Consider the following 22,479-nt stretch of genomic DNA (forward strand, 5'->3'; position numbering starts at 1 on the left):
TTTCTCTTGTTAGCCACGGATGCACTACCTTTCCTGGTTTGTTCTTTTGCCAAACTGGGATGAACAATTGTTGTAGTTCATTCATGCAATCTTTAAATGCCTTCCATTACATGTCCACCGTCAACCCTTTAAGTATAAATTGCCAGTCTATCTTGGACAATTCACGTCTCATACCCTCAAAGTTACCTTTCTTTAAGTTCAGAACACTTGTTTCTGAATTGACTTTGTCACTCTCCATCCTAATGAAGAACTCTACCATATTATGGTCACTTTTGCCCAAGGGGCTCGCACAACAAGACTGCTAACTAACCCTTCCTCATTATTCAATACCCAGTCTAGAATGGCCTGCTCTCTCGTTGGTTCCTCGACATGTTGGTTTAGAAAACCATCTCGCAAACATTCCAAGAAATCCTCTTCCTCAGCACCCCTGCCAATTTGGTTCACCCAATCTATATGTAGATTGAAGTCACCCATTATAACTGCTGCACCTTTAGTGCACGCATTTCTAATTTCCTATTTGATGCCATCCCCAACCTCACTACTGCTGTTAGGTGGCCTGTACACAACTCCCACTAGCTTTTTCTGCCCCTTAGTGTTTCGCAGCTCTATCCATATCGATTCCACATCCTCCAAGCTAATGTCCTTCCTTTCCACTGCTTTAATCTCCTCTCTAACCAGCAACGCTACCCCACCTCCTTTTCCTTTCTGTCTATCCCGCCTGAATATAGAATATCCCTGGATGTTGAGCTCCCAGCCTTGGTCACCCTGGAGCCATGTCTCCGTAATCCCAACTATATCACAATCATTAATAACTATCTCCACATTTAATTCATCCACCTTATTACATATACTCCTTGCATTGAGACACAAAGCCTTCAGGCTTGTTTTTACAACACTCTTACCCCTTATACAATTATGTTGAAAAGTGGCCCTTTTTGATTTTTGCCCTGGATTTGTCTGCCTGCCACTTTCAAGCTTTTGTATCTTCGGCCCAATGGAAGCATGGAGAAGAGAGAGTGACAGGGATGAAAAATATCCTTAATTACATTAGGTGCTTTCCCAAGGCAGTGTGAGGTATAAATTGAGTTAACGATGAGGAGTCTATAATGGGAATAAATTAATTTGGTTTTTCTTTGCCTATACTAGTTTAACATTAGGTTTACTCCACTGTTGAAGCACTACTGGCTTCAGTGAAACCAGACTTCACCAGTGGAGCATAACACACAGCAGATGCCAGATAGTATTATGAGTCTAGCGGTTAAATAATTGGATTCGCATCCAGAAATCTGCACTGGAGACTTGAGTTCAAAATAGCATTTGAAGAATTTAAATAAATTTGGAATAAAAATATTTTCTCTGCAACAGATTTAAAGCTGTGGTCTGTCACAGCAACGCATCTAGTTCACCAATGTCCTTCCAGGAAGGAAATCAGACATCTCTTCCTGTTCTGGCCTATACATGTCCCGAGTCCCACCACTGTAACTCTTAATTGTCCCCTGAGTTCAGTGACATTTAGTAATGCACAATAAATGCCAGAGACAGCAGATGCTGGAATCTGAAGATAGAGTCAAAAGTTTTTTATTGTCACATTGTCATATGTCCCGAAACAGAACAATGAAATTTGTATATTATAACAATTTAATTGTTTTATATATAAATGTGGCAGAGACAGAGACACGGAGAAAGGGATGGCATCCTTATGAGAGATAAGATGGCGAAGGTAGATGTGGGAGTCAGTAGGTTCAGAGTAAATGTCAGTGGACAATTTATCTCCTGATTGGATAGCTAATCTCCTGAGATGGAGAAAGAGAGACCAGAAAAGGTAGAGAGGTGACAGAAATAGTCTAAGCAAATTTGAGTGAGGGATGAAGGTTAATGGCGAAGGTGATAAAATTGATGAGATCTGCATGAGTGCAGGAGGCATCAACACCTTGGAGAATGAGTTTTAGTTTCGCTTAGTTTAGAAATTCAGCCCACCAAATCCACTCAGACCAGCGTTCCCCGCACATTAACACTATCCTACACATACTAGGAACAATTTACACTTATACCAAGTATATACAAATCAAAGCCAATTAACCTACAAACCTGTATGTCTTTGGAGTGTGGGAGGAAACCGAAGATCTCTGAGAAAATCCACACAAGATTTTCTCGTTCTCAGGGAGAACATACAGAGTCTGTAGTCGGGATCGAACCCCTTAATTCTCTGGCGCTGTAAGAGTTGTAAGACACAAACTCTACCACTGCGCCACTATGCCGCCCTGTTAATGAGTGGCACGAGGAGGTTTGGAACAAGGACTGTTACACATAGCCATCAAAAAGACATACATAGCTGTGGGCCATACAAGTGTATACAAGTATACAAGTATATATACAATATACATTAATGACTTGGATGAAGGGATTAAAATACCATTAGCAAATTTGCAGATGATACAAAGCTGGGTGGTAGTTTGAGCTCTGAGGAAGATGCTATGAGGTTGCAGGGTGACTTGGACAGGTTGTGTTAGTGGGCGGATGCATGGCAGATGCAGTTTAATGTGGATAAGTGTGAGGTTATCCACTTTGGTGGTAAGAATAAGAAGGCAGATTATTATCTGAATGGTGTCAAGTTAGGAAAAGGGGACATATAATGAGATCTGGGTGTCCTAGTGCATCAGTCACTGAAAGGAAGCATGCAGGTACAGCAGGCAGTGAAGAAAGCCAATGGAATGTTATAATAATAATAATAATAATAATGCATTACATTTATATAGCGCTTTTCAAACACTCAAAGATGCTTTACAGGGATTTCTAGAACATAGAGAAGTGAATAAATAGATAAATAAGTAAACGAACAGAGAAAGGAGACAGAAGGTGAGGTGATGGTCAGTGGTTGAAGGCAGTGCTGAAGAGGTGAGACTTCAGTGATGTTTTGAATGTGGTGAGTGAGGAGGAGTCTCTGACGGTTTGGGGTAGTGAGTTCCATAGGGTGGGAGCAGCTATGGAGAAAGCCCTGTCCCCCCAGGATCTGAGTTTGGTCCGGATGGGGGGGGACAGGAGATTGGCAGCAGCAGAGCGGAGGGTGCAGGTGGGAGTGTGCCTGTGGAGGAGGTCAGTCAGGTAGGATGGGGCCAGGTTATGGAGGGCTTTGTAGGTCATGAGGCCTTCATAACAAGAGGAGTTGAGTATAGGAGCAAAGAGGTCCTTCTGCAGTTGTTTAGGGCCCAAGTGAGACCACACCTGGCGTACTGTGTGCAGTTTTGGTCTCCAAATTTGAGGTAGGATATTCTTGCTATTGAGGGCATGCAGTGTAGGTTTACTAGGTTAATTCCCGGAATGGCGGGACTGTCATATGTTGAAAGACTGGAGCGGGTAGGCTTGTATATACTGGAATTTAGAAGGATGAGAGGAGATCTTATCAAAACATATAAGATTATTAAGGGGTTGGACACGTTAGAGGCAGGAAACGTGTTCCCAATGTTAGGGGAGTCCAGAACCATCGGCCACAGTTTAAGAATAAGGGGTAGGCCATTTAGACCGGAGATGAGGAAAACCTTTTTCACTCAGAGAGTTGTAAATCTGTGGAATTCACTGCCTCAGAAGGCAGTGGAGGCCAATTCTCTGAATGCATTCAAGAGAGAGCTAGATAGAGCTCTTAAGGATACTGGAGTCAGGGGGTATAGGGAGAAGGCAGGAATGGGGTACTGATTGAGAATGATCAGCCATGATTACATTGAATGGTGGTGCTGGCTCGAAGGGCCGAATGGCCTACTCCTGCACCTATTGTCTATTGTCTATTGCCCCAGGCTAGACCTTTGATTTGTAGAAAATGAGAGGAATCAAAAGAAAAGATTTTCAGGGGAAGGAGTTCTGCCCGGCATAGTTGTTTATCTTTTTTAAAATATTTTACCTTGTATGTATCGTTAGCTTTTAGAAATGTTTGAATGGTGCACTGACTGGCTGACATTTTACAATTTCGTTGTACATGGCTCATGTTACAATGACAATAAAGGAACTATTCTATTCTATTCTAAGAGGTTGGTGGAGGGATCTTCGTTTCAGAAAAAAACAGAAGGACTTTAGACCATCCTGATGGGAATTGTCCCAATACACCAAAGAAGGTATATAAAGACAATAACTGTCACCACTGCTAACAATACCCAGAACCTATTAATGAATAAATAATCAGAAAAAATATTGATGGATGGATACCATTAGCTGTGATAAATTGATATTCATCCACTATTAAAATTTCTTGACATTATTGTATATTCGATAATGATTTTAAAAAAATGTAACCGTTACGTGCAATATGTTTCTTTGGAGTTTTGACATTAATTTACCTACCTCCCTTGAACATTAACAAGAACTGCATTGTCATTTTGACACTGCCTATTTGCATCATAGAACGTCTTTGTAGATGATCCAATCAGATAACAAAATGTCTGGTACCTCTTCCAACCCTGCAAATAAAAACACATATAGTCCTTTATATGGAATTTAACGCACAGGAGACATTCAGCAACAGGGGCTGTGAATTTTAAAAGGCACAGTTTTATTTTTGCCAATTAGTTTGCTGCTGACACTAAGGAATAAGAGCCAGGCAGTGAGCCCACTGAATATGACTAGCTGGCCAAAAGAAAATAATAGCAGGAAACTTGATCTGTTCTGGTCCAGCTGTATTACTATGTTACCAAAGTTGCACACTTGACACCTCACAGATTTTCTTCATTGGCTTAGAGTGGTAGAGGCTTCCTTCAATCAGCTTTCTTGTTGTTGATTGCTAACCAGTGATACCCTCTGGAGACATGTGGTACGAAGTGGGTAATTATATGGTGTTCCTGCAAGATTGTGAATGATTGAATAACTTGTAACTCCATACACAAAGATGGAGTATTGCAAAGACAACTGGCCCCATTGAAATAACAAAATGGGCAATTCCATTTGCTAGTTCTGCTGAAGGCGCATTGATCTAAATCATAAACTATTGCTCTCACCAAAGATGCTGTTTGACCCATTGAGTATTCCTCGCATTTTCTATTCTTATTTCAGATTTGCAGCATGTGCAGTATATCACCTTTTGACTTCTGTTGAATCTTTATGTTATATATATATTCTTGCGTATATATATAGCATTTTTGTACGTGCCCCAAATACAGACAAAATGGTTCACGATAGAGAATCAATGTTAGGACCATCTTACTCACCATTGTCCTGTGGTTCAAATTTGGACAAAACCAACTTATAAATACAAAATTTGGAGATCAATTTTAGAACATGGCATGAATTCAATTATATGTTAAGGAACTATCTTAATGTTATTGTAATTTTAAACTAAAGTTTCAAGAGTGAAATACTAAAAATAGCTTTACTTCAAACCTGAAAGCAGAGATTATAGTAAGTAGATGAAGTGCTGACTTGATTCTTCCTGTTAGGGTCAATTAATTTTGATGTACAATAAAACCAAACAACATCTACAACAGCATTTCTATAAAAGGTAAATATGATTTGAAGTCTAAGTGGCCCGTTGGCAATCTTATCAGCGGCAATATGGTAAACATGTCAAATTTTTTGGCAGTTCAAACTCTTTCGTTTCTAAGTTACTTCAGTCTTTCAACACTTTGCTAATAATCCTAAATACATTCCTGTAAATTTGCTGATATCTGGTACATTTGAGTTGAGGTGTTTCAGTTAATGGTTTATCCCCATTCCAGAGACAATAAATCCTCAGTTAGTTCAACAGTGGGTCCTTTTGAGCTCTTTGGTCATGGGAAGTATGTATAAGAAATGTAAAAGTCCTGCTGATAAAAGATCATATTTTTTAAGGTGCTGAAACTTCAGCTCTGATTATTGTGATAGTTAAAATTCAGTTTCCAATATTTCATTTATCACATAATAAATAAGATTACACAGTAATATAAAGAGCTCAAATTATCCACCTTCCATCTATTATATATTGCTTATTCACTTTTCTATAAAGTTGGTCAATATGTTCAGTTAATGAAAGATACTTTTAAAATTACCAACCTCCAGCTTCGCCCCAAAAGATTGAAAATGGGCCAGGAGGTGGAGTCCAAAATTATTATTTTTAATTATGGAAAATTCCGACGCAAGTTGTTGAAACGATTGATGTGCAAGTTTCAGCACTCAAGGGGCAGGCGGGTTGACCAGTAGGAGCATTCAATGTTATCATTGTGAGACTTTTAGTTCACATTTTTGATTTTGTTTTCAATGATTACATTTGATTTTATTTAAAGCTTTCATTTTGTGATTAATAATCTACGAAGCCAAAACAAAATGTTTCGAAATCTTGAATCACATTGACGGAACAATTAGGGTAGCATGGTAGCGCAGCGGTAGAGTTGCTGCCTTACAGCGCCAGAGACCCGGGTTCGATCCTGACTAGGGGTGCTGCCTGCATAGGGTTGGTATGTTCTCCCAATGACCTGCATGAGTTTTCTCCGGCATCTCGGGTTTCCTCCCACACTCCAAAGACGAACAGATTTGTAGGCTAATTTTCTTGGTATAATTGTAAATTGTCCCCAGTATGTGTAGGGTAGTGTGCAGGGATCGCTGATCGGCGCAGATTCGGTGGGTCAAAGGGCCAGTTTCCACGCTGTATCTCTAAATTAAACTAAACTAATTCATTTATCATGCTATCTTAAAATATGGGCCTTAAGTCCAAATATTTGGTAAATTTTTGGCTACGGATGAAAAGGTTTGGGAGCCACTGGTCCAAACATTTAAAGTGGCATCAGCTTTATAATTTTATCAGTAAAAGCTTTATCTGACCTTCTTACATCCTTCTTCTGCTGGAATTTCGAGCTTCTTCCCTGGTTTATTCGGAAGTGGTTTGCATTTACAAATATATCCATATTCCATTTCACACAGCTGATCTGCCCAATAGCCATTCTGTAAAATACATAAATATGTTATGAAATGTGTTATTAATAATCATTCTATCAAAAGGCAAATTTTGTGTGTGTGTGTGTGTGTGTGTGTGTGTGTGTGTGTGTGTGTGTGTGTGTGTGTGTGTGTGTGTGTGTGTGTGTGTGTGTGTTATGTTAGACATAAGAAGAAATTAAATTAGACATATATGGAAATAAATGTGGGGGTGAGGTCACAGCAGGAATATCTATATCACTGGCCCAACTAGTCCATCAACACCTTTCACAAGTACATGTAGAAACATGGAACTGCAGTTGCTGGTTTATACCAAAGATAGACACAAAATTCTGCAGTAACAGAGCGGGTCAGGCAGCATCTCTGGAGAAAAAGGATGGGTGACGTTTGGAGTCGGGACCCTTCTTCTATCTGAAGAAAAGTCCCAACCCAAAACGTTGTCCATCCATTTTTATCCAGAGATGCTGCCTGACGCGCTTAGTTACTCCAGAACTTTGTTCTCTAAATGTCATAAATATATGAATAGTAGTGTGTGTAAGAGAGACAGATATTCAGGATGAGATAGAGACACACACACACATACACATACACACACACACACACACACACATGCACACAAAGAAAAAAATAGAGAGTGAGAAAGAGGAAGACAAACAGTACGACAAATAATCCGACAGAGTAAAACGCACCGTGTTTACAGGAAAATGGCAAGGGGGACTTGTGCCAGACAGAGTAATGCAAAGGTTTGAGAAAGAGGTAAGATTGAATGACCGAATTGACTTTTCCCATTTTTCACAAGAACATCCTTCTCCTCTGGGCTTCCCCAATCAAGATCTGCAGCAATGCACCCAATAAACTAGGTGAGAACTCTCTCAGCCCCAAGATATCTCTCCATGTTGGCTTCTCTTGTAGTCTCCAGGGAAACGGGACTTAATCAGGCCTTGCTGTTGTCAGGTTCAGCAGCTGCATTGACATTTAAATCATGATACACATCAATTAGCCTAAAAGCTGCCCACCAAACTTTGACCTTAGGTTCAGACATTTCAGAACAACAAAGCATCCATTCTGCATCTGTTTTAACAATTTGGTTAAAGTAACCGCTCGCTCCCACCCCCCTTCCCACCCACCTCAAGTAAATGAGGCACCTTCCCTTTTATGTAAACCAATCATTTTCATATTTAACTTTCACCAAAACACAGACATTTCTCTTCCGTTGCCTCATTCTCTTTTTCACTTTGGAATATCCATTGCATTGGAAATTTATTTCTGTATCTTGAAAAGTCTTTGCTTATTATATATCAGCTTCTGAGAAGGAGTACATAATACAATTTGAAAACTGAACAGATTGTATTGCCATCCTCACCGTTGTATTCATCATGACACAGTTCTCATCCCTATTAGTAAAATGGCTTGGTTCTTGATAGCTCCAAAAAGTATAGGCCACAGGGGATCCATCTGACCATGAAAACAACATTGATGTCTTAAGATCATTCAATCCAAGCCACACCTCATCAACGGAAGCTGTAACAGAGCAGAAAAAATAACATGGTTCAACTGATGCAAATCGATTCCATTCATGGAGATTATCCTGAAATATGTTCTCCTTTGTCATACACCTATGACACTCATGTTGCCCTGAAAATGTATGCATGAGTTACATCATGTTTTCTTTCCACCTCCAGCTCATACTAAGCTGCCTGTGTATCTGCTCCTGCATTTGTATAAGAGTGAAGTTCTAGCACATAATTTAAGCATTTTAAGCTACTAATTTATGGGTGCTCAGTGAGAGACCAAGCAAAAAGAGTAGTGAATCTTTAGAATGCTCAATTCTGCAGAGTTGTGGACACTAAGATCATCAAGGGTATTTAACATGCAAGTAGATACATTTCTGAAGGATTAGCAATTTGAGGGCCATAGGGAACTGACAAAGAGATGAGGCCTGGGGTAATCAGCCTTCATTGTTTTAAGTGAAAGGGCGGGATTCGGAGGTCAAGTGGTCTACTTCCGTTCCTGTTCTATGTTCGTATATCACTTAAAAAACATTGTGTAGTTTAATTTAGTTTAGAGATACAGCGCGGAAACAGGCCCTTCGGCCCACCGAGTCCATGCCGACCAGCGATCCCCACACAGTAACAGTATCTTACACACACTAAGGACAATTTACACTTATACCAAGACAACTAACCTATAAACTTGTACGTCTTTGGAGTGTGGGAAGAAACTGAAGATCTCAGAGAAAACCCACACAGTCATGGGGAGAACGTACAAACTCCAAACAGACAGCACCCATAGTCGAGATCGAACCCGGGTCTCTGGCACTGTAGGGCAGCAACTCTACCACTGTGCCGCCCTGAGATAGATGTCTTTTTCTAGTCCTTGGGGACATAGCAGTTCACATAGTTGCCTCACAGATATATGTGACCATGAGCATTTCCCCTAGGTGTTCCAGTTTCCTCACACATCCCTAAGACATCCTGGTTGGAACGATATCTGGATATTACACATTGTCCTTGGTGTAAGTGGGTCAAAAGATGTCAAGAGTGTTTATTTGTTGCATGCACTGGATATGAGCAAGAACAATGAAATGCTTACTTACTGCAGCTTCACAGGCACATTAGATGCAACAAAAAAAAAGTAAGGGACTCGGGGAAGGTTGATGGTCATGTGCAAGACAACAGGTGATTAGGAAAATGGTAGAGGAATGGAATTGGTGGGATTGTTCTGAGAGTCAGCATGGACTTGATGGACCCTATGGCCTCCTTTATGTTAAGAAAAATGGGATGGAACAGAGGTCTGCAGTGACTCCAGGAGACGATTAAAAATGAAGTGAAGATTTAATTTTTAATAGATGGCACCTCCCTCCACCCAGCCGGAGATGTTCAAGGACTTAAAGCCTTCGGCAATCACACTTCTCCCTATCTTGGTAGCCCAAAGCGTACGCTGCATACCACCTGGGGAGAAAGCCAGCGTCTGCAGTTCCATCATTCCTGAAAATAAGCTTGTAAAGTCATGTTTTTTGGAGCAGAATTAGGCCCCATTGGATTCAGGGCAGGTGCCAGATCATTAACGCGAGATCATTGTTGCACTGTTTTGGACAGAGCACCAAGGAGCACTGGGGGAAAACCCACGCGGTCACAGGGAGAACAAGCAAACTGCATACAGACAGCGCACGTGGTCAGGATCGAATCCGGAGCTCTGTCGCTGTAAGGCAGCAACTCTACCGCTGTGCCACTGTGCCACTTGATTTGCATTCAAGCACGGTGGAGTGATTTGTAGATGTGGGAAATCATTAAGCGTTTCTTCTCAAACATTCATATCTTGCAGAAATCATTTGGTACTTACAAATTCCAAGCTGAGTTATGATAAAGCTCTGGTCTTCAATATTGCGAATGCTAACTAGATCTCCTTCCTCCTTTCGACAGGCTCTTAAAGACTGCTGCCATGTTTTGCGATTTCTGTGTAGAATATAGCAATAACCTTCATACGATTGCCATCCATTTGGGCAAGCAATGGGTACATTGATCACTGAAAAAGATTTATGTGACATTTGATTTCATCGTTCTTAGATTCGACACATATTCAAATTCTACGCCATCTATGAAATTCAAACTTAAGGAAAATACATGTTGCAACTCAGATGCCTGATTGCTATTTGTAATTCTCAGTTTTATTGTACAACATATCACATTGATTTATTTGATAATAATAATGTTGCATGAGATGTATAAATGTGCCAATCTTTGTCAACCATATTTCTCAGTAATAGCCATCATAGAAATAAAATATAAGGTACACTTGAATTCGGTATCAGACTGGATTACTTATAAATTGGATGGTGTAGAAAATGTTTATTTCAATGTAAAGTGTACTTATCCCAGAGTGAAACATAATAATAAACAATTATGGATAGATGATCTCTTCTCTAGAAATTTGACCAGGCAATTTCAGAGTGAATCACACATCCATATCCTACTTAATTTGCACATAAGACATACATCGAGAGCCCAAATTAATGGCACTTAATAGTCAGCATGGACATGTTTTAAAAAATGTCTATATTTTTCTTGATATAGAGACCATAATGGTAAACTATATTCCAGAATTGGTGTCTCCCTCTGGAAGGCGACTCCGGATTGTCAAAGCAGCCACAGCCAGACACACAAACAGCTTTTTTCCACGTGTGATAGCTCTACTCAATAACCAAAGTCTGTAGTCTCTTTTTTGCTCTGGTTTATTTTCGCCCACATGTTTAGACTGTAATGGAGTATCCTTATAGTTTTGATGTGTTTATGTTTTATTCTTAATTGTTAACGGTATGTTTGTATTGTCATTTGTGAGCGGAACACCAAGGCACATTCCTTGTATATGCATACTTGGCCAATAAACCCATTCATTCATTCATTCATTCATTCATTCATTCATTCATTCATTCATTCATTCACAATTGATCCACCCACCCACCCATCAGGAGATTCCTGCCCCCATCTATGAAAGAGTCTGCAGCTCCCATATTGGCCTTAACCACTAGCTCAGAAACCACCAAACCAGAGCGGCAACAAAACCCCCTCGATCCTGAGGGACTGCACAAGACAAAGACCCAAGGTCTGTTTGAAATGTTCAAGAACAACTTTCAACCAAGAGCAGAATTCTGTGGATGAAGTACCAAAAGAACTTAGTCGTTTAAGAAACTGTGGGATGGAACTTGGGTGCGATTCAAATCCTTTATGGATTGGTGCCAAGGTTTAGCAGTTTTTTCTGGAGTCAGCATTGACATTTTTTTGCTTTGAAAAGCAGGCTTCCCTCTGACACAGATCCCATGCTCTAAGATAAATCTTTTTCCTGTTTCCTTCCTATTTTCTTAGCAAGCACTGCTAATCTAGATAGGGCCACTATTGATTGATCTGCCGAAAATGGTAGGACTTTGTTCAGCTACAATTAGAATGCTTATGCAATGTCATGGGTAACCCATTTTTGAAAGGATATTGAAGTTTTAAAATAAAATATTGCACAGAACTTTTGTTCTCTGTATCTGGACTTCTGAACAGTACTAAGCTTTTTGCAAGTGCATGTTGTTGCCGTACAATGAGACTGCAGTTTGAGATAGCAATCCGCCGGCAAAGGCTCAGGCACGTTTCTCTGGGTCAGCACTTTTAATGGAAGGGATGCAGCTCAGTTGTAGCCAATATTTTTTGTCCCAGAATAAGCATCCCACAAACTATATAAGAAAATACTGCTGTTAATGCCCATGTTTAATTCAACTACACACGGCAGGCATATTGACGGGGTTGTTTGTTGGTCATTGGGCACCCAGCCTCTGGCTGCTCCATCTCCAGCACCGCAATTGTTCCAGTGTTGTTTATTATCACATGTACTGAGGTACAGAGGTATATATATATATATATATTTTTTTTTCATACAGTTCAGTAAATTATTAAGGTACATAAGTACAATCCCATATTAAGTACAAAGTGTATAGAAACAGCCCACTGAGACCATGTCCAAGAGTCGCCAGGTTTTGCAACCGTCACCTCAATCCAGATTGTCCAGCGAAGGGTCGTCCTTGGCCTCGCCCGGCCACCATTCTGCCTTCATGCTCTGGGCCTGTCTCCCGCAGCTGGCCTTGAGAGCGCAGAAGGTAAGGACCCTGGCTCTTCCTACCACCCTTTCTGGTCTTGTGTCTGCCATTGCCGACTCCTTCCACCCTCCTCTCCGGATCTCCGGTCCTCGGCAACAAGCAGGGGCGCACTTGGCGGCTTCCCTCCACAGGCGGGTTTCCTAACTCTGTGGTGGGCAAGCCAGGCCTGCTGCCAGGGAATGGCCACAGCCCGACGGTCTCTTGTGTCACCTTTGATCCCTCACCAACCCCATGTCATGAGAACTGAATCTCCTGGCCTTTACGCCAGTGGATCACCCCCACTCCCAGCGTCCCAGCTCTACTGCAAATTTCAAGCACTATCCAACTGTAGTGGTGAACGTAGGCCCCTAACGGGGAAAGATTCTGGAACAAACAGGGTCTTAAGCTCAATCCAGGATGGGGAAATGGAACAATTCAAGTTTCAGCACTTTTGCAATTACTTTACAAGCCTGTGATCCCTTAGACAAAAATATCCACATCCATCATTAAATCTAATTAACAGTACAATCCTGTGCTCACTGTTATATCTTGGAAGAGGCAGAAAACACTGCAGTTAATTTGGAAAAATAAACACGAAGATTTATCTCTGATTTCTTAAGGTAATCAAGGCATGCGTTGAGGTTGTCCATGACTAATAACCACTCTAACCAGCAAGTGACCCTCAATAATTGCAAATTATTTTTTGTTTTAGCAACTTTGAAGTTCCTTTCCAACCGCCTCCCTGCTTTGATGATAAAATTAACTTAAAGTAAGTGCTTTGCGTCACCTTTTCTAAATCTGTACCAGAAGCTATTTAGTCCTGCCATTACCATCTGTTTCACATAACCTATCTAATCAATTATACAGAAAGGGAATCATAGAGTCATAGAGTCACAGAGTCAAACAGCGTGGAAACAGGCCCTTCAGCCCAATTTGCCCATGTCGACCAACATGCCCCATCTACAGTAGTCCCACCCGTCTGCATTTTGACATATTCTTCTAAACCTATCTTATCCATGCACCTGTCCAAATGTTTTAAACAGTCACTCCCCACCCTCTATCTAAAAAACGTGCCCCCGCATCACCTTTATGTCGCAACATTATTTGTGCATTCTTATCTGCAATCATGCTTAAATATCTTATAGGTGTTTCATATTGTTCACAGGTCCTTTATGCCGTGCCAGGATACAGTACCGATATCCTGTCTTCAAGAGTTACCAGTCTCGGTGACAAAGTTGCTTAAATCCTGACTGTTGCCATTTAGGACCCACTGCCACACTCATGTAAGTTAACTAAATCAATCTGGAATCAATTGATTTTTGTATAAATTACAAAACCATAAATAACATTCTGGAATTCAAGAATGGTTCTGCTTTATCACCAATTAAAATATTGTACAAATGTCATCCCAGTACAGTAACCCACTTAATCCATTCTTAAATACTAAAATGGAATCCTTACTTCAAGCCAACTCAGCTAATGAACAATCCGATAGTTAAGAGTAAAGTGTCTCTCCTGCCTCCATTCATCTGTGCATTCAAACTCAAAGTTAAAATGTACATTTCAGTTTGATATTCATATTCTCAATGGCAAACTTCCCCGTAATATTTTAGTAGCATTAACAATCATTGTGGAAATAATGGTTTAAAAACATAACACATCAAAAAGGCGGGTTGATTTAATGTCTTGTTCTGATATAGTCTTTATGTACAATGAAATGTCTGCCAGTATTTTGAAGATAGTTAACTGATATCAAATATATAGATTGAATCCCATTCACATTTTCTGCTGGGACAGATCTATAAAAAATATATGTAGGCTTGTAAAATTTGGCAAAGAGCAGGGTGAGGCTTCAGTACTAATATCATTAATAACTTCGCTGATGGTTGAGAGAAGACTAAGTGGGCAGTAGCTGGCTGGATTGGATTTGACCTCCTCACCCTGGATATTGGGACAATCTAAACCTGTGCAACAGGTGTCAGAGGTTATGGGGAGAAGGTAGGAGAATGCTGTAAGGAAGGAGAGGTAGATCAGCCATGATTGAATGGCGGAGTAGACTTGATGGGCCGAATGGCCTAATTCTACTCCTATCCAAGTCTGAGGAAATTCAGAATACCCCTGATATGCAATGACCTTATAGTCTTCAGTCCCTCCCCTCCACACGAATGTTGGCCATTTTCAAAAATAACCTCAAACGCACAGTTTGGCTGTGCTCTTCTTGTGCCTTTACTATTGAAGGCTCTCCGTAAAAAAAGCTCTTGCAACAAAAAAGCTTTTCACTGTACCCTGGGGTACACCTGACAATAAACTAAACTAAACTCAACTAATCTGTAGCACATCCCCCAACGGTCCAACCTTGAAATGCTAGTGTCCACAGGAGGATGATGATGAGGAAGTGGAAGATCAAACTTTGTTGTTGCACTTGGCACCATTAAGCACTAGATACTAACACCATATGGGATCAAAATAGTGAAAAAAGGATGCATGGACTATGTGAGGGGAGAGGCCTGGCAACAATGAGCTAAAAGCAAAGGGAAGCCGGTTTGCCAGATCAACTGTACAAGAAGGTCCTGCTGCAGTTGTACAGGGCCCTGGTGAAACCGCACCTGGAGTATCGTGTGCAATTTTGGTCTCCTAATTTGAGGAAGGACATTATTGCTTTTGAGGGAGTGCAGCGTAGGTTCACCAGGTTAATTCCCGGGATGGCAGGACAGACATATGATGAAAGAATGGGTCGACTGGGCTTGTGTTCACTGGAATTTAGAAGGATTAAAGGGGATATTATAGAAACATATAAAATTCTTAAAGGATTGGACTTGCTAGATGCAGAAAAAATGTTCCCGATGTTGGGGGAGTCCAGAACCAAGGGTCACAGTTTAAGAATAAGGGGTAGGCCATTTAGGACTGAGATGAGGAAAAACTTCTTCACCCAGAGAGTTGGGAATCTGTGGAATTCTCTGCCACAGAAGGCTGTGAAGGCCAATTCACTGGATGTTTTCAAGGGAGAGTTCGACTTAGCTCTTAGGGCTAGCGGATTCAAGGAATATGGGGAAAAAGTCGGAACAGGGTACTGATTTTAGATGATCAGCCATGATCATATTGAATGGCGGTGCTGGCTCGAAGGGCCGAAAGGCCTACTCCTGCACCTATTTTTCTATGTTTTTGTTTCTATGCCCCTCAGCCCAACCTGCCCACTACGACCAACATGTTCCATCTATACGAGTCCCTCCTGCCTGCATTTGGCCATATCCCTCTAAACCTATCATGTCCATGTACGTCTGTGTGAAAGGTGACTCGTCAGGTAACTTCTCATTTCATCTTTTCCCCTCCTTCACCTTAAACCTTTGTCCTCTGGTTCTTGAGTCCCCTACTCTGGGCAAGAAACTCTTTGCACCTACCTGAGCTCTTCCTCTCATGATTTTATACACCTCAAAAGGATGACTCCTCATCCTCCTGCACTCCAAAGGATAGGGTCCTAGCCTGCTTAACCTCTCCCTGTAGCTAAGTCCCTTGAGACCTGGCAGCATCCTCGTAAATCTTCCCTGCACCCTTTCCAGCAATACTTTAGTGTTAAGAGCTATAAATTCTCAGATTTTATATGCACAGTTCAACATACCTTGTGTTGGAAGGGTCGTCGATACCTTGGTGTCACCTTGACAAATGTATCCCAATTTCAGATGGCAAGCTTGGCTCTCCCATTTCGATGCCCGCGATGGATTCATAGCCACACATGTATCCTCTCTGGCATATGACGGATGACCTGCGACACAAAAAGAAATATAAAACTGGTGATGTTGGCACATGATGAATTAAAACCCAAAATATAATACTCCAATTATTGCACAGAATAAACTGGGACAATATCATTGCAGTACAGTTTGAACTTCAGTGCAAAATATTGTGTCAGGTTGTTATGGAAGTGGTCAGCTCAGCCAAAGAACATTCAGTTCTACAAGCAAATCGGCATCTGTGAAGACAACAGGTAAGTTTCAGGTATATGCTCTTCAGTGCATTGATTTATTAACAATGCCCTCACTGCAAGTATGATTCATCCTAATTGGAATTTGAGACAAAATGCACAAGGCGTAGAATCCTATTGGAGCTAGTTATCAAGGCAACAGACTTACGGGGAGAAGGCCGGAGAATGGGGTTAGGGGGGGAGAGATAGATCAGCTGTGATTGAATGGCAGAATAGATTTGATGGGCCGAATGGCCTAATTCTGCTCCTATCATTTATGACCTAAACCTTCATCTTCATGGACTCCAGGGATCATTAAAGCAGTTCAAGAAGTGCTATATCTTCCATTTCTTCTAAGACTGAAACATATATTTCACAAATACTTACCAGGAGCCCAGTTCAAGTATCTGAAGGGGCTTTGGTCACTCCATTGCCACCCACTCTCGTAATCTTGAGTACTGAGTCCAATCCAGTGTGATGTTTTTACTGTATTCAACAGGCCTGAAGCAAAGAAAGATGCGTTTCTTAGAACTAAATGTTACTCGCAACATGAAAAACACAAAGTTCTGGAGGAACTCAACAGGTCAGGCAGCGTCTATGGAGGGAATGGACAGGTAACATTTCGGGTCGGTACCCTTTTTCAGACGCAAGGTGTTTCTGGAAGCATGCATGCATAAATTTGCTTTCCTTTTTTGTACAATTATGGTCCTTCAAAAGCATTTTACTGATGGAACAAAGAAATTACCTTGAAGGGTTCTAGTGCTGAGTTGTAACTCCATTACCCAATATAACACAACATTGGCATTTCAACATGCCTTACAGCAAATGCCACATGACAGAATAGTTAGTATTTTCATTATTCCACAGGTTCAGGTTGTAATGTCACTTATGTCCACTAATGAACCAAATAGCAGCTTCTGCGCAGAAACCATTAACTATCTGTCTGGAAATCGATTCATTGATAGGATCATTTTGATTTGGGCAGGTAAACAATAGAAACCTGCAGCAGTGATTGAAAACCTGATAGAGATTCAGCAGTAAGCCATGCATTGTAGAATGGGTCAGTTAAAAACATCATGATTATGAAGCATGAATCAGCATGCTGTGATATTTACAAGACGTTCCTTTGTTTCACTACTTGCACATGGTTAGAAGTGAGAGAACCCAGCTTCCACTTTGGCAAGCACAATTGACTCTCTGGGGCAATGATGAAAACTAGCTTTTTGATCTATGCAGACTTCAGAAGAGTTTGACAGATTACAATGGGATTTACTTCAGTTAACTCATGGCCTTCCTCTTCGACATTTGGCCCATGTCCCTCTTTTCTGTTCCTAACCATGCAACTTTCGAAATGTGGTGATTGTACCTGCCTGTACACCTCCAATCTCCTGCATTCCAGTGAGAACAATCTCCCTTTACAACCATAGCCTTTCATTCCAAGCAACATCCTGGTGAAACTCTTCTGCACTCTTTCTAGTGCCGCAAGATCCTTTCTTTAAATAGACACAAAATGCTGGAGTAACTCAGGGGGACAGGCAGTATCTCTGGAAAGAAAGAATGGGTGATGTTTCAGGTCCTTCTTCAGATCCGAAACATCACCTATTCCTTCTCTCTAGAGATGCTGCCTGTCCCGCTGAGTTACTCCAGCATTTTGTGTCTATCTTTGGTTTTAACCAGCATTTGCAGTTCCTTCCTGCACAGATCCTTTCTTTCGTGTGGTGGCCAGAACTGTACATAGTATTCCAAGTGTGGCCTAACCAATGTCTTGCATTTAACTGCAGCATTATTGGTCAACTCTTACACTCAATACCCTGCTGATGAAGAATGCCTTCTTCACTGTCCCTGTGTCAACATTTTCAAAGAGCTATGAACCTGCATCCCTCTGTACATTAACATCAACGTCATTTATTCACGTGTCACAAATAGCAGAGGTCCCAGCACAGATCCCTGTGGATCAAAATGTCCAGCCTGAATATTGTCCTTCCACCGTAACCCTTTGCTTTCGATCAGTAAAGCTGTTCTAAATCCATACGATCAAGTCACTGTTAATCCCATGCATGTTAATCTCCCGACATGAGGTTGACTGTCTTATAATTCTATGGGTAGGAAAGAACTGCAGATTCTGGTTTTACTGTGAAGAGGATGTTCGGAGGTTGCAGGGTGACCTGGACGTGGAGTGAGTGGGCAGATGCGTGGCAGATGCAGGATAATATAGATAAATGTGAGGTTATCCACTTTGGCGGCAAAAACAAGGAAGCAGATTATTATCTCAATGGAGTTAGGTTAGGTAAGGGGGAGGTACAGCGAGACCTTGTACACCAGCCACTGAAAGTTGGCATGCAGGTACAGCAGGCAGTGTAGAAAGCTAATGGAATGTTGGCCTTCATAACAAGAGGATTCCAGTATTGTAGTAAAGAGGTTCTTCTGCAGTTGTATAGGGCCCTGGTAAGACCACATTTGCAGTATTGTGTACAGTTTTGGCCTCCTAATTTGAGGAAGGACATCCTTGTAACTGAGGCAGTGCAGCGTAGGTTCACAAGATTGATCCCTGGGATGGCGGGACTGACATATGAGGAAAGATTGAAAAGACTGGGCTTGTATTCACTGGAGTTTAGAAGGAAGAGAGGGGATCTTATAGAAACATATAAAATTATAAAAGGACTGGACAAGCTAGATGCAGGAAAAATGTTCCCAATGTTGGGCGAGTCCAGAACCAGAGGCCACAGTCTTAGAATAAAGGGGAGGACATTTAAAACCGAGGTGAGAAGGAACTTTTTCACCCAGAGAGTTGTGAATTTGTGGAATTCTCTGCCACAGAGGGCAGTGGAGGCCAAATCACTGGAAGGATTTAAGAGAGAGTTAGATAGAGCTCTAGGGGCTAGTGGAATCAAGGGACATGGGGAGAAGGCAGGCAGGGGTTATTGATTGGGGACGATCAGCCATGATCACAATGAATGGTGGTGCTGGCTCGACGGGTCGAATGGCCTCTTCCTGCACCTAATTTCTATGTTTCTATGTTTCTAAATCGAAGATAGACATAAAATGCGTGTAACTCAGCATGACAGGCAGCATCTCTGGAGAGAAGGAATGGGTGACGTTTCGGGTCAAGACCCTTCTTCAAACTGATGCCAGAGGAGTGGGCGATACAGAAATAAAATGTAGTCAGAGACAGTAAGACTGGTCGGAGAACTAGGGAGGGGGAGGGGATGGAGAGAGAGGGAAAGCAAGGGCTACTTGATGGATTCTCTCTACTTCTTTTCTTAAATAAAGGAACAACATTAGCTACTTTCCAGTCCTCGCGGACCTTGCCTGCAGCTAGACAAGACACAAAGATTTCCGTCAAGGCTCTTGTAATCTCCTCAATTGCCTCCCTAAATAACTTGGGATAGGCCCCATCGGATCTGGGGGTTTATCCATTTTAACACCTTTCAAGAGACCCAGCACCTTAATCTCAAACTGGCCTTGCATATTAGTACCTTCTGCATTCACTGATAAATTTGCAAGTATAAGTAATAGCATATGTTGATTAAATCATGTGCTGATTGTCATGGAGTAAGAATGCCATATTATATGCCTTCTCTCCTGAGATGCTGCCTGACCTGCTGAGTTACTCCAGCATTTTGTGCACCTTCGATTTGTACCAGCATCTGCAGTTATTTTCTGATACAACTTAAGTGGATGTCATTTTGAAATGAAATACATTTTCCAAGCATTCCACAGCTTTGCGAAATGAATGTTAAAAAAACCCCAGAGTAAACCATTTTGCAGCAACATTGGAAGGACCAGAAGAGTTGTGATAGATTTTTGTCTTTCTGTGTAACAACTGCAGGTTGCAGAAGAACAGAGTTCATGAGGCATTTCCCCCTGAAATAGCATGTGCAATATAGAGTCTGCAATGAAATCATTTACATGGAAGCTACAAGAAAGGACAACTCCCAAGTAAAGGCTTTCAAAAACCTTCAGTCAATACTAAGTCTGCAGCAATTCTACCCAAATTAGAGTTCATTTCAGAAAATGATGGAATAATTCATCAAGTCAGCCAGCATCTGCAGAGGAAATGCATAGGTTTCTGAAGAATGATCCTGACCCGAAATGCTGCCTATCCATTCCCTCCATAAATGCTGCCTGCCACACCGAGTTACTCCAGCACTTTGTAATTCGCTGAAGGTTCCAGCATTTGCAGTTCCTTGTATTTCTATTCAGGACAGGGTTCATTGTTCGTGTGAGTGTAAGTTTGGTGATCTATTCCAGAGCCCGTGTGTGGCTTTAGCTGCTACTCCTGAGATCTTGGAACCACTGATTTCTCCTGGGAGTCCAGGGATGATAAGACGGGTCTGCATGATCACACAAGCGTCCATCATTCTCACTACAATCTCTCTGTTGCATTGAGATTTAGAATTAGAAACAATGAAGCTGAAAAATCTGACCAACATAAATTAAATAAAATTATGAATGGCAGATAAAGAGCCTGGCCCCCAGATCTCAGCAGTTTAGTCTTTATACAGACGATAACACCAAGGCCTATAAGTCAAATAGAAGGAGTGGAATTAATTTCCATGAATTAATCGGAGTTAGTGGCTGTTGGAACAAAGGGTTTCTCAGGGCATTCTAGTGCACGTAATGGAATGCGTTTGTTTGATGATTTTAACATAACATCTCTCGGCAACTGCCAGAATTTCCTACCTGCCAAAAATGTCTGTGTGTGCAACTCTGTCACGCTCAACAAGTCCGAATTTTGCTGCTGACAGCTTCTTCTTGCCTCATGCCATGTTAGAGCTGATTCACTGTTGATCTGGTAACATTTGGTCGATGAAGGATCTTTATTCCACAAATAATTGCAGAGGTCAGCTGTAAAACAAGCAGATTTTATGATTAAATATGTGTCCCTCTGGACAAACTTTAAATAAATGGATAGCAAATACCTACAGCACTGACTAATGTGCATCAAATGGAAAGGTATACACAAAACTACTAATAATTTTCAAAATCGTTATTTATATTTGGAAAAGCATGGTCTGGACTCATTGACATAATAAACCTTGCTGGTAAATGGCAGCAGTTCCGCAGCGAAATTATGCCATTTAAGTTTAGGTTTAGGTTTAGATGAAAAGCATGCTGTCCAAATCAAATCAGATAATCCTCGTTATAATGGACCATTGGGTTGGTGCCTATTATTGCCGATTATCCGCTATAACCAAGTAAGGTATTCGCTCCAACCACCTGGCGGTCACTTTGTTTTCCAATACAAATTATTTTTAACAATTAAAAATGTTTTTTGTTACTGCAAGCTAAAATGACTAAAGGCTGTTTGTTACCTTGTTTAATAGAGTCTCATTGCACAAGTGTTGATCAAAGCAATTGCTGGTCGATTTCAATATGAATCTTAATTTGATAGTTTGCAACTAGCAGCCTGTGTTCTCAAAGGGACAGTGGCGTCTGATTATGTGGGTACTCTCCATCCGCTATTACAAAATCCGTTATAAAGAGGTCCGTAATAACAAGGGTAGACTGTACTGTGCCTAAATACAATCACGTTTCTTCCCAGTTGTTATCAGGCAACTGAGTCATCCTACCACAACCAGAGAGCAGTCCCGAACTACTATCTATCTCTTTGGTGGCCCTCGGACTAACTTTGATCGGACTTTAATGGCTTTACCTTGAACTAAATGTTATTCCCCTACAATGTATCTATAGAAGGGCAATATCAGGATGTTAAGTGCGTTGGCGGGAGGGGAGGGGGCAGCAGGGGGAAGGAGGAAGGGGGCAATAGGGTTCCTGACAGGCCCACTACTTGAGGAGTCTGAAGGAGTGGCTGTAGTGGTTTCCTCTACCCACCCACCGCACAATGGAACAATGCTGAGATAAACATTCCAACCTCACCACATATGTCAAGGTGAACTGCACATCACTGCTTAGACCTGCAGGGTGAAGGTTCACAGAGAAAACCTTCCTTTATGCAGTAGTCCGAGATCTTGAAGTACAGATCCCTTGCTTAAGTACAGAGAAATGTATGTTTTGCAAT

The 22,479-nt window shown here is 41.3% G+C and overlaps 1 protein-coding gene across 1 annotated transcript in view; it reads right to left on the bottom strand.

Annotated features, from left to right (window-relative positions):
• Positions 1-22,479, bottom strand: part of mrc1a (mannose receptor, C type 1a) — a 122,120-nt gene that overhangs the window by 58,776 nt on the left and 40,865 nt on the right. The window contains exons 4-10 of the mRNA XM_078427731.1: positions 21,141-21,305; positions 16,845-16,958; positions 16,116-16,259; positions 10,228-10,410; positions 8,249-8,406; positions 6,775-6,894; positions 4,330-4,445 (exon numbers count right to left, since the gene is read on the bottom strand). Of these exons, the coding sequence (XP_078283857.1) occupies positions 4,330-4,445; positions 6,775-6,894; positions 8,249-8,406; positions 10,228-10,410; positions 16,116-16,259; positions 16,845-16,958; positions 21,141-21,305 (1,000 nt within the window). The remainder of the gene's footprint in view (positions 1-4,329; positions 4,446-6,774; positions 6,895-8,248; positions 8,407-10,227; positions 10,411-16,115; positions 16,260-16,844; positions 16,959-21,140; positions 21,306-22,479) is intronic.

The sequence above is a fragment of the Rhinoraja longicauda genome, chromosome 2 (assembly GCF_053455715.1).
Source record: "Rhinoraja longicauda isolate Sanriku21f chromosome 2, sRhiLon1.1, whole genome shotgun sequence".
Classification (NCBI taxonomy): Eukaryota; Metazoa; Chordata; class Chondrichthyes; order Rajiformes; family Arhynchobatidae; genus Rhinoraja; species Rhinoraja longicauda.